This window comes from Eschrichtius robustus, chromosome 4 (assembly GCF_028021215.1).
Source record: "Eschrichtius robustus isolate mEscRob2 chromosome 4, mEscRob2.pri, whole genome shotgun sequence".
In the NCBI taxonomy this organism is placed as follows: domain Eukaryota; kingdom Metazoa; phylum Chordata; class Mammalia; order Artiodactyla; family Eschrichtiidae; genus Eschrichtius; species Eschrichtius robustus.
This window is the reverse complement of record NC_090827.1, coordinates 53583537-53595854: the sequence shown is the minus strand read 5'-3', so window position 1 is coordinate 53595854 and position 12318 is coordinate 53583537. Positions and strand designations below refer to the sequence as shown.

Below are 12318 nucleotides of genomic sequence, written 5' to 3'. Positions count from 1 at the left end.
CACATACACAGTCACACACAAAGGAGCACATATACAGATGCACAGACACACAAAGGCATACACACAGACACAAACATATACACACATACATCTGCGTAAACCTCCCCTAACACCAGGCTCAGGAACAAGGAGTTGAGCTTAAGTCACATCGGCCTGAGCAGAACCCAGATCTTGGGTGCTGAGAGTTCCATGCCCTGGCATCTTGTAGACCCCAGGCTCCAGGCCCAGCCTACCTTGGTGACAGAGTCTTCTCGGGAACGCAGCTCGTCAGTGTAGCTCAAGAGACACGGGTCCAAGTAGGTGTCGTCCTCTTCCTGCTTCAGCTCATTTCCGGCCTTTCCACATTCTGCATCTGACTTGCCTGTGGCTGACTTGCCTGTGGCTGAGTGGACAGGCCCCACCAGCGCCACCATCCTGTCCACAGACTCCCTCACAGCCTCAGGGGGAATCTCCTTGGGCGCCTTGGGCTCCGGGGTCCGCTGGGATCTGTGTGGCTTCGGGTGCGAGGGCTGGGCCCTGGGGCCGGACATCCTGGGAGCACAGGCTGAGGCAGAGCAGGAGGAAGGGAAGGAAGGTGAGGGTCTCCCGGTCCACCTCCTGACCACCGAGCGCACGTTGGTGAGGGCATTGTTTGGGGGACGTTGATGTGGGTGTGGGAGGGGTCAGGACCATCTGAAGCCTCATGCACAGTTGGAGAGGGGAGGTTGGGGGTCATCTAAGAGAGTCACAAGTAAGGAAGTGGGGAACCTCCAATTTTCTAGGGGTCTCCCCATCAAGCCTACTTCTTAGGCAGACTTCGTGTGGGGTCCTTTCACAGGGAGGTGTGAGAGGAGTTACAAAACTGACCAAGTCAATAGCCCGTAGTGACAAAGGGCAGCTGAGACCCCACCCCCCCACACCCCGCCTCGGTGGCTGTTTTGGTTGAAAGACCAATGCCCCTGTCTTGAAAGAAAAGGATCCACATGGGGACAGTGGCCAACCCTAGGCCCCTGTTACCTGTGCCTTCAACTCCAGTGGGAACCTGGGTGCCTGGCTGAAGGCCCACTTTCGGGGCTGGGGGCCCCCGAGGATCCAGCTTCGGTGGGTCCTGCGCGCACTGCATCCATTGCAAATTCTGAATGTGCATCTCCTCCTCGGCCGCAAATTCCATGAACCTGGGGGGTGACGGAGGCACAGGCCACCCTGAGAAAAAGGCCTGGGTTCTGGAGCCCAACAAAGGCAGCCAAGAATGAGGCACTGGGAGAGGATGTGCCTTGGGGCCGTCAAGGCCCTGTGAGGTGCTGTCCACAGCAGAGAGCTGCTCCTGGAAGTGATAACAAGATCTGGGACCCTTCCTGCCTCACCAGCACTGGAGGGCATTCAACAGCATAGACCCAGGTCGCTGAATTGAACCAGGTCAACGGGACACATGGCTGACCCAGGGGGCACCCTCCTCATGCCCCCGTTCCCATCCAGAACCACATGAAGGGCTGACAGCCAGAGGCTGGAACAGGCATGTGTCCCCACAGGGGTTCTTGCCCGAATCCAGGACACTGGGCTAGGACTCAGAGTCCTGGAACATAGACCTGGAGACAGGGCCCAGGAGAGGCTGGACGATGTGGATGCTGAGCTTAGAGGAGAGGCCTTCCCTTCCTCTGAGAGGCGCTCGTTTGTTTGCTTTTGTTTCTTAAACCAAGGGGATTACCATGGAGCAAACACTGGAAGGGCCGGAGACCCTTGGGCCGACGACAGCTGGTTTCCCCAGCCTCTTCAGGGATGCCAGGGTACCCACTCAGGGCACTTTTCATGAGGAGAGGTGGTCCCAAATCTATGTCAGTGGCCGCCAGCCACCCACCACTAAGGAAGCAGCAGGCTGGCGGGTGGAGCTCTTTCCCCGGCCCAGCCCATATGGCCGGAGTTGGACCCCTACTGGACTCACAGCTTCACCCTGCCCCGTCCTGAGACCTTCATGTCAAGGTAAGGGTAGGTCAAAATCAGGGGAGGGCAGAGCTCCTGGTGGAGGAAGGACAGAAGTCTCAAACTCTCAAGGTGAGGGAGGGGTTTCTGGAGGACAGTAGGGCCCCTGGGCTGCGGGGACCCTGTGCTGGGTGACAGCCCTTCTCCTCTGTCCTCTCTGATGAGCACCCCCACGGCCAGATCCTGCCCTCACCCACTCGCCTCACCCTCCACGCAGCCCCTGGGTCCAGGACGCTGACTCACTTTTGCGCCGTCTCGTAGTAGATCATCCGGTCAAGGTTGCTCCTGCGCCGCCATTCCTGCACGGCCCTCCACAGTCCCTCCTCCAGCGGCATGGTGGGATTCAGGTGGGCCAGGGATCGAAGCACTGGGCTGTAAGCCCTCGGGGTCAGTCTCTGGGACCAGCCCAGCCCCCACCTGCCTGACCCCACCCGCCAATGTACCCACACATCACTCAACCCAGCATGACTGAGCAACAGGAGGGTGAGAGGCAGGTGTCTGGGAGGGCAAAGACAAGCCTTCCCGGCCACTGCTGTCACCGCCTCACACTCACTCAAGGATGACCATCCACTCCCAGGCTAGAGCTGGCACATTGTGCCTTGGGGAGCTCTTTTCCTCCTCAAGGCTGCATTTTCATAATAAAAATCACTATCATCAATGAGGCGTGGCATGTGCCAAGCAATCTGCTAACACTTCATAGATTAGCCCAAGGAGTCTTCTGCACAGTCCTCTGAGTGAAGTGTAATTGTCCCCTTTTTACGAGGGACCGGAGGTGTAGGATGGAAATGCCTGCCAGGCTCCCAACTCTAGTGGGAGCGAGCCCACGCCCTTAGGAGAGCTCTACCATCACCCTGTTCCTAGTGGAATTCTCCACAACGAAGTGGAGGCATGCATAAAGCGCTCTCCTGGGCCCCGCGCTCCTCCTCCTCCTCTGAAGTGACCTCCCCTGGCCACGTACACTCAAGTCCTGCATGAAGGAGACGGCACCACAGGAGAGTGCGGCATCCACTCCTTGGCTCCTCACCTTACACCACGACCCTCTCTGACTGCAAGTCTTCAGTCCATATTACCATGAGAATCATGGAAGAGCAAGCTGGCCAGACTCACAGGGTGGTGGGGCCAGTTGAGATGGGGCACATGTCAGTCCTGATGTCATGGACTGGCAGGCCCACCCATGTGACCGACAGTGTGCCTTCTCATAGCACGGACATCGCCCTCACACCTTCCTTCCAGTATCCCTAGAAACCTAACGTGCGAGTCCATCCCCAGTTCCTCTTTATCTAAAAGCTCCCATAAGCTCAGGACCCCCTGAGCGTTCACTCACATGAGAAAGCAGGAAAAAGCTTCTGCATCAGGACTCAGGCAAAAGTGTCTCCGGGCCAGGGGCTTGACGTGCTGCCAACGTAGGAAGTTACTGTACTCGCTCTTGGTGTTAGAGGAGCCATCCTGCGAGGCGTTGGACTCGTTGGTGGCCAGGCGGCCCTCCCTGGAAGTGCCATGTGGCCATGGCCCAGAGTTCACTGGGCGAATGATAGGGGCCAGCTGGGCAGCTGGTGGTGGAGCTTGAGGAGGAAAGCCTGGGGTCCAGCCTCCCTTGCCAGCCTGACTAACTCCAACAGCTGAAGCAGTCACAACGGTCCCCATCACAGGGGTTGCTAAGAATACGGGTGCAGGACATGCAGCGCTCCTGCTGAGGGCCCCTGCAGCGCTCCAGTTGAGGGGGGCCTGAGTAACGACAAAGGTCTGAGTCTGGGGGACCTCCACTGTCCTCCCTTGTGACCTGACTTGGACAGTGAGGTTGCAAGCCCCAGGGGCACTGGGGCCACGGCCACCATTAGCCACCAAAGGCGTCCTGGGGAAAGCTGGCAGCAGCAGGCTGCTGCCAGGAGGGAATGCTGGCGTGATGGGACGTGGCAGGTGCTGCTGCCAGGGTGGCCGGTGCTGGGCGCCAGGAATGGGTGGAGGGAAGGGCACTGCCGTGAAAGTAGACAAGGAGGCCCCGGGGGTCATGGTCATATCCGTTCCCAGCACTGCAGATGCTGTGGAGGCAAAGGAAAGGAGTGAATGCAGGAGGAGAATGGGCACATGGCACTGAGGCTTTCTGTGGCATCAGACTGTAAATCTCCACAGGGGAGGGACACTTGGACAAGGGAAACTGTGCAGCATGCAAATGTCTTCCAGTGATTTTCATGCCCTGACCTCCAGTTGAGAATTATTCCACTGGTGACCCCGCGCCCATCCACCAAGGGCCCTGACCCGTCTGCCGAGAAGAAATCGCCTCAGCAAGCACTGACTTGGAGAGCCTCCCTAAGGCACCCCCTGGCACCTAAGCCTCACAGGCTCTCTCCCAAGACCTGCAACTGTGTGGACAGCCGCTCTGTGAGAAATGCCCCTCAGCCGGCGTACTAGCAGGTAGGGACCTTCTCCAAGGTAATTTCTAGGCCCCCAAAGGCCCTTTGTGGACAGCTATTGTGTAAAATATTAGGGCCCCACCTCCTCCTCAGTCCTCCTTTTCCTGATGCTCAGTAGAAATCCCCTCTTTCTTTCCTTGCCTCACAAAACAAAACAAAATGCTGGAAAATCTCTCTCTAATGGAATCCCGATACAAACCCAGAACACTGGCCCAGAATGCACCTGCATCTCAGAACAACCCACAGCAGACACGTAACATGGGCCAGGTCCTGCCACCCCCTCCCCAGTGCCCAGAGTCACTGTCATCACTCAGGAGTTCTGTTCCTAGGAGGCGGGGGTGGGGGGAGTGGTGTGTGAGAAGTAGGCACGTGTCCCTTAGATTCTGTCATTTCACAGCCAGTGATGGCTGCAGAGGATTAAAGAAGGGCCAGGGAATTGTCATGTTACATTGGTCATGGGAGTACAGACCGCCTGTGGTCCTTCCCCTTCCAGCTCCCAATAACGGAAAGACAATCTGAGAAGCAGGCATAAGCCAGTTGCCACGGCGATCAAATTGTCTGGAACACATCCCTGTTCAGGAGAACAAGGTCCACACCACGGTGCACCTAATTAACCAGAACAGGTGTCATAGGACGTTTAATAATAACACAGAAGATCGTCTTCCTGCCCCTGGGCTACACTCCTTCCCCCTTTAAAAGAGGAAGCAGCCTTCACAGACATTCCACCCGAAACAACCCCACTCCACATCTGTCCCCTGTCCATGAAGGAGTGACAGGAAATATGAACAAACTCTTCCTCTCAAGGCAGCCTGAGGGTCCACCATGAGATACTGGATGAGATGAAGTTAAGTCTGAAGAACTGCGATTCCACAAAAGGAAGAACAATTCAGAACAACTCAGGAACCTGAGCCGTTTCTTGGCTGAAGTTACACGGTTGCCCATCCCCTGTTGAATCCCAAGCAACAGTTACCTGAACTGAGAAGTGAGCTCTGGGCTGGGAGGAGTGGACGAGGTGTGGGCTGCGGCAGTTAGAGTAACCTCCTGCCTAGCTCTCGGAGAGGACACTTCACTGCAGGTGTGGCCACACACAGCCCCACTGAATAGTTTTCTCACCAAGACCATCTCTCCCCACGGCCCCCTTAGATACAGTATGCTCCTGTTCAAATCCCTTAGAAAGATACGGTGAGGCAAGCTTCAGGTGCCTCAGGAACACAAGACAGGTCTAGGCTTTCCTCATGACCCTCTGTGTCACCACCAGGACATCACACACATCCTTACACACACGTTTCAAAGTGGCTTGTCTCCCTTCTAGAAAGAATCAACCTGCCTGCTGCCATCCTTTCTCCATAGCCAGGGCGATTCCTCTTGATCCACCTCCAATGACCCCTCCTCCCCAGTGCAGTCTCAGGTTTCTTCAGGCTCCCCAGTCTCCCCAGGTGAAATGTCCTTGTGTGTCCAGTGCTCTCTTCTCCCTCTACTTCAGTCCAACTGTGTGCCCACCGTGAAGTGTCACGTGTGAACCCGAAGGATGGGAGGGATGGCAGGGTCTCTGAGAACACACCCCCAGCCTATAGGCTTACCTCCTTCTGAAGCCATCCTGCAGGCTTGGGCACGGACTACTGCTGCCTGGTAGCCTCAATGAGAAAAGTCAAGACCAGGACCCAGAGAGTGACCTGCTTCAGCAGACGCTCAGGATCCAAGTGAAGGAGGGGCAGGTTTGAATCATAAGGGTAGAATGTGGCTGAAACGTTCTGCAGTGGGGGAGGGGCAGAGGGCACGTGGGTCTGGGTAGGGTGGGGGTGGGGAGACATTCCACGAGGGCTCTGGCAGGTAGGCAAGAACCGGAAGTTCCTTCCACCTCACACAGTGGCAACACAATTGGTGTGGGCCTCTTTACGCAGTTTATAGACTGTTTTTTTGATTCACGGCACCGAGGTTGGACTTGACGGTCCCTTCCTTTCACTTCTTTTTCCATCAACCTAGTTTTGTGTCCCTCAACACACTCTGCTTCCTACCTGGCTCTTGACTTACTTCAACAGAGACTAGACTTCCTGAACAAAATTCAGAACTGTTAGTCTGATAAACACTTGGGTATTTATGGCCACATGGAACTGAGTATTTGAAATTAGGATTGTCTCAGCAGATCCAGTGTCTTTGACTGCTGTATGTGCATCACTCCTAAGGGAGTGGTCCTTGTGCTCCAACCAACATCCAGCAGGACCAGCCTTACTAATGATCCTTTGTGCTGGAAAGCCCCCGTCCATGAAAAAACCGTCATGCAGCCCCCATGTCCAAGACCAGAATTCACTAAATGTCTTTCTCATAGTATTCCATGGTTGTAAAAGATTTAGTTTTGTACCTTTTAAATGATTTTAGTATAATATTTTAAGCGAGCCACACCTTCTCATGGTTCAAAATTAAATTGTGCAAAATGGAATATGCAGTGGCGAGTCCTCCTCCCACCTCTTTCCCCTGTCAACCCAATCCTCTTTCCCGGAGGAAACCAGTGTTATCTCTTTCACTAAAATCTTCCCAGAGATACGTCATGCAACTAAAAACGAAGGCAATCTGTTTTCAGTTTGTAAAATGCCTTCATTTTTTTTCTAGTTGAAAATTCATATATGTTCCAATATATCTGAGGATATTTCCAATGATTGTCTTTGTACGGGTATCGTGGCTCCTCTGTTTCTGCACTAGATTCCTAGAACAAGAATTTCTAGTCTCTTAAATTTCAAAGCACCTGAAAGAATAGGGTGGCTCGATCTAGTAAAGAAAAGTAACAAATGCCTAACTGAATTTGACTTTTGAATTTCACATAAACAATGACTTCATTTTTAGTACAACTTTGTCCCATGCAACATTTTGGACATAGTTTTACTGCAAATTCTTTCCCTGTTTATCTGAAATTTACATTTAACTTGAAATCTGTATTTTATCTGGCAACGCTACCAAAAAATCAGAACATACTAAGCTATTCTCAGTTACTCATCCTTATGACAAAGAGAACTTGGAGTGACGAGACTCAAGTGTGCACCTTGGCTCCAACAGAAAACACAACTGTAAACATACACAAAATCTGCAGGCTCTTTGGATGAAATGGATTTGGAAGAGCCATCATATAGCACTGAACATCTTGGCTTATTAGCGGTAAGGACAGAAGTAAGGAACAAGAAGGCAGAAAATCTTCTTCTCTTTCCTTATGTTAAAGGGACTAAACATCCTAGAGCCCTGGTTTTTCTAGGTGTTAAAAGTCCACTACCCATGAGATGGATGTGCACCTTGACACAATGCCAAGAGTTTATCCACCAGTGTCCAATCCCCATTCAGACAAGCCCACTTCCATCGAAATCCTAGCCTGCAAGCCCTGCTTACAAGTTTGTTCATTTCCTGTCTGCATTACATACACTTGCTCTTTACAATCTAGGCTCATCGTTGCATATGGCCCCATCTGCATGGGAATCATGGTAGCATTCCTTTTACAAAACTTGATTATTATTTTCATATTGAGAATCCATGTCAGTCAGTTTACCACTATCAAAATGATATGAAAGGGTATTCGTGTTTTGTGTCGTGAGAAGAGAGGACTGTTAGGAAACTTGTCAAGGGAGATGAAGGCTGAAAACCTCAGAGGATGGCAACCAAATCTCTTGGGAGACGAGATTCTCTCACTGCTGTAGCTGCAGTAGAACTCCAACTGATTGTGGGGTGTTGGGGAAGGAAACAGAGGTTTAGAAGGACTGTTCCACAGTGTGAAAAAGACTCCTCTTGGTGTTTAAGAAGTTTCTTGCCCCTTGTCAGGAAAAACTGACTCAGAAGAAGATGAGAAGATAAGGTGAGAATATTTCAAGCAACATCATGGTGAAACTTTATATCTAAAGAAACTTTAGACATAAAGTTTCTAAATGAACTTTATATCTAAAAAAACTCCTGTCGGGGACTGAAAAAAATAAACAGTTTGGGAATATCGCTCAGTACTGGAGCTTTTACAATGAAGGAAAACGCATATGATTTTCACCCAATAACTTCATACTAGAGGGATGGTGAGGCAAAATATTGTACCCAGGCACTCGAGAAAGGCAGGCTTCCTTGTTGCTTCCTCCCTTTGTTCAGTCATTCAACCAATTATTTACAAGATTCTCACTCATAATTCTGATACAGTATTTGAAGGACTCTTCTCAAGGCCACTGATACAAAAATTGCACTGTGCAAAAATTAGCCAGTCCCAATTCTGCAATCACTTTTGTAATACTTCAAAATCCTACACCCCAGGGACAGAGATAATCAAATTAGCCCCAATGTAATTTGGGAAGAGCAGTCACAGAAGGGAGTATCTAAAAGTCCTTTGGATCATGATCTCTGACTATTCCTGCACAGAGGCTGCGGGCAGGCATTGACTACTGAGAAAAAACAACTCTGGACATGCATCACAAGCCTCAGAAGACAGTTCATCTTCCACTCAATCACGAAACATTAAAGAAACGAAGCATTACCATGTTTGTGTCTTGTGGAGTTTTCAAGTCTGTGCACTTGGAGGCGCTTAGTGCTGTTAGATGTGAGGGGTCTTCAGAGGCATCCTGTTGAGTGAGAAATGCTCTAATCTTGCAATTGACCAGAAAGAGGATCTGATGATTGAAGTTTCTTTGGGAAGTATTACAAAGTCAGGTCAGTAAGTTGATCCCGCTACTATTTTTGTTGTTGTTGTTGCTTTTAATGCCAGCTGAAAGTCTGCAAGATATTACAAAAAAGGAGGGAGGGAAAGTAAAATTGTTCCCATACTACCTGCTGTGTTGAAATTGGCCCAGATTGTCCACTCTCTCTCAAAGTTATTTAAAAAAAAAAAAAAACCGTACAAAGGAAACACCTGTGAATCAACATTTATTGAAAAACCTCCATGTATTAAATACACTGAGAAAAAATATTCTAGTAGAGTAAATGCGTTTGGAAAAACTCTAGAAACGGAGTCAGGAGACAGTATCTTAAGAGTGTTTCCCAGGTCTGAATTCTTTGCTAGAATTGTTCTTTAACGGAAACTTCAGGCTTGCTAGGAAAAAGGACCTACTGTTTTTTGAAAGGCATAAACAGGAACCAAGGAACTGCAGTCCAAAGGGCATGAAAGCACTTGCCCCAATTGGAGGCTACTGTGCTTAGAGCGGAGCTCTCCAGAACTCTTTGTAGCTAAGTGCATGGGTTTCACGTGTGCAATAGAAAAATCACGAGTGCACATCTCACAAGAGCTGGTTTTAAGAAGAGACCAGCACGAAAGTTCCCGGCGAGGAGCGTCGCCAGAGCCGCTCCGCAGCGTGCCCGACACTCCAGCTCGCTCCTCTCTGGCAGAGAGCTGCAGGACCAGATGCCCGCGTGCCCCGCGCCTGCACGCCTGCGCACGCCCACTGGGGCGGGGCTCTCGGGCACCCGGACCGCCGTCCTCCCACGGCTCCTGGCGTCTGTTGGGGCAGTTGGCTCCGGAAGAGAGGAGCGCATGCGCAAGCGTGGAGGGTGGGGCCCCAAGGGCCGTCCGGCGAGGGCGGGGTCTGTCATGGCGGCCTGGAGAGTCAATTCCAGGAACCCTGAGGTAAGGGGTACAGGGACTTTTGACCCCTCAGGTGTCACCGCTCTGCGCTGTTGTTCACCCTGTGGGTTGTTTGTGCCCTTGTCCGTGTACGGAGACTCCCCACAATGTGGATTCACGCCCCCATAGAGCTCGATTCCCTTGAGGGGTTTACCCCAGGGTTATTGGCCCCACTGGAGAGCCGGCTGCATGAAGGGGTCAGTGATTGCAGGGCTTACAGTGGGGGGGAAATAGTGTGTGTGAGCTATTAAACAGGTGCCGTTCTAGGCTGCGCGTTCTGAAGAGTACAAAAGCTAGAGGGACGTTCTTGCGAGTTGAAAACCCTCGCCTGGTTCCAAAGGTGTAGCTCAGGTGATTGGAAAATGAGTGAAGATGGAAGGAACACACTCATGGTTTCACTAGTGTCTTCCTTCTTATCATAAAAACATCAATCAACACTTATGTCCAAACTGCATTCTTTTGTCAGTGATGGGAGCAACTTTGCTGAATGCGGTAATAAACATGTATTTGTAGTCTGATGTCACATCATGATTGATTTGCAAGCATAGATGGGGTCTGTACATATTTAATTGGTTGGTGGGAATCTGATATGTAGTCAAATGTGTGGGTTGGTTTTGTCTGTGGATGTTTGTGTTTGAAGGGAGGTCGTGCCTGTGTTTTTGTGAGAGCGTGTAAGAGTGAGTGTTGTACTTGGAGGGTGTTGAGATGTGACGCAGGCATACTCAAGGAGTTGGTGGTTAGGTGTTTGTAATTTGGTGTTTGGGGAATATGTTTACATGTGTTCTTTTCACCCATGAATTTGGGGATTTATGTGTGTCTAATGGTGGATTTGGAAGGATTATCTGCATATGCATAAGGGCAATGTCAGGAGAAGTAGTGGTGTATATTACTTTGGGTGTCCAGTCTTTTTATTTTGTATATTTGGGGAATGTAGGATGATCATTTGTGTATTCAGGGCATGTTGCATGGTTATGGGGTGTTTGTGTGTGTGCATTTTCAGGAGCTGTCTATGTATATTTGGATGTGTAGAGGGCAAGTCTGTGGCTATTGTATGGGACTGGTGGATGTTGTTTATGTAGGTATGTTGTGTTTGTATGATTCTGTATTCTGCAAGATGGCAGAGTTAGTTCTGTGTGAGAGGTTGGGAATGTGGGGTTATGTATATGCCGGTAGTGTGGTACTGTATGTGTATTTGGAACAAAGGGCATATAGGGTGATATTATTGCATATTTGTAGTGTACTGGGTAATTGTGGTTCTATTTGGGACTTGTGGAGAGTTATGTGTTAAATGAGTTTGTGTGTGTATTCAAGGGGCATGGCCACTTGGAGGAATATTTGCTGAGGCTGTGCATTTGTAATTTTCAGTAGGAGCCTCTGAAGCTTATGTATTTTGGGAAGTGAGTATATGTGTATCCGATAAAGAGGTGGGGTTCTATGTTTCTACGGGGAAGTTGGACAATTGCATTTCTATGTATTAGAAATATGTGATACGGGTATTTGTGAGTACTTGCATATGTGTGAGCTGGCTCCTAATAGCTAGGGATAATTTGCTATATGGAAGTTGTTTCATAAATGGTTTGCTGGAGATACTTCCATGTATCTTACTTGTGTATTCAAATCTGTGTGTGTGTCCATCATCAGGTTCATGCATTATCAATGTTCGTTCATAAGGTATGGAGTTGTTAGGAGTATTCAAAGTGTATATCTTCGGAGAATGCTAGGGTGTTTCTACATGTGTTTGGTAGGAGTAAGAGGTGGTCTGTCTATATATTCAGGGTGAGGGTAGAAATATATATATATAAACACCCACACACACATACACAGTTTATATGTTGGGGTAGTGGCGGGGAGCTTGTATTCTGGAGAGGTAGCATAATGTATAGTGTTTGGGAGGGGATCTGTATGTTCAGGGCTTGGGAATATTTGCATGTGTGTGTCCATAGGTGTGTGAGAATTGTGCATGTATATTAGTAAGACTGCAGAGGTTGTCGGTGTTTTTCTGTTTTGAGTGTGTCTGAGCATTTGGGGTGTATACTCATGGGTCGTTTGTGGGTGTGTGTATTTGTGATTTGTGAGTATATCAGGAGGCTTAGAGTCCTCTATGTGTCTATTTCAGAATGTAATGCCTGAAGAATTGAGTGGTGTTGCTTGTATGTGTGTTCTCAGTATTAGTGAGGTGGACTTATATGTACAGTTGACCCTTGAACAACACACGTTTGAACCACACGGGTCCACTTATAGTGGATTTTTTTTCCAGTAAATACTACAGGACTACTACACGATCCATGGATGCAGAAACACTGCATGGAGGGTTGGCGCCCTAACCCCCAAGTTGTTCAAGGGTCAGCTGTATTTGATAAGTATAGGTTATTTGTGGCTGTG

General features: G+C 49.8%; 1 protein-coding gene across 1 annotated transcript in view; it reads right to left on the bottom strand.

The window, feature by feature from the left end:
* LOC137763454 (NUT family member 2G-like) overlaps positions 1 to 12318 on the bottom strand; it is a 60302-nt gene that overhangs the window by 1593 nt on the left and 46391 nt on the right. The window contains exons 2-5 of the mRNA XM_068541964.1: positions 3281 to 3995; positions 2200 to 2328; positions 997 to 1154; positions 234 to 544 (exon numbers count right to left, since the gene is read on the bottom strand). Of these exons, the coding sequence (XP_068398065.1) occupies positions 234 to 544; positions 997 to 1154; positions 2200 to 2328; positions 3281 to 3995 (1313 nt within the window). The remainder of the gene's footprint in view (positions 1 to 233; positions 545 to 996; positions 1155 to 2199; positions 2329 to 3280; positions 3996 to 12318) is intronic.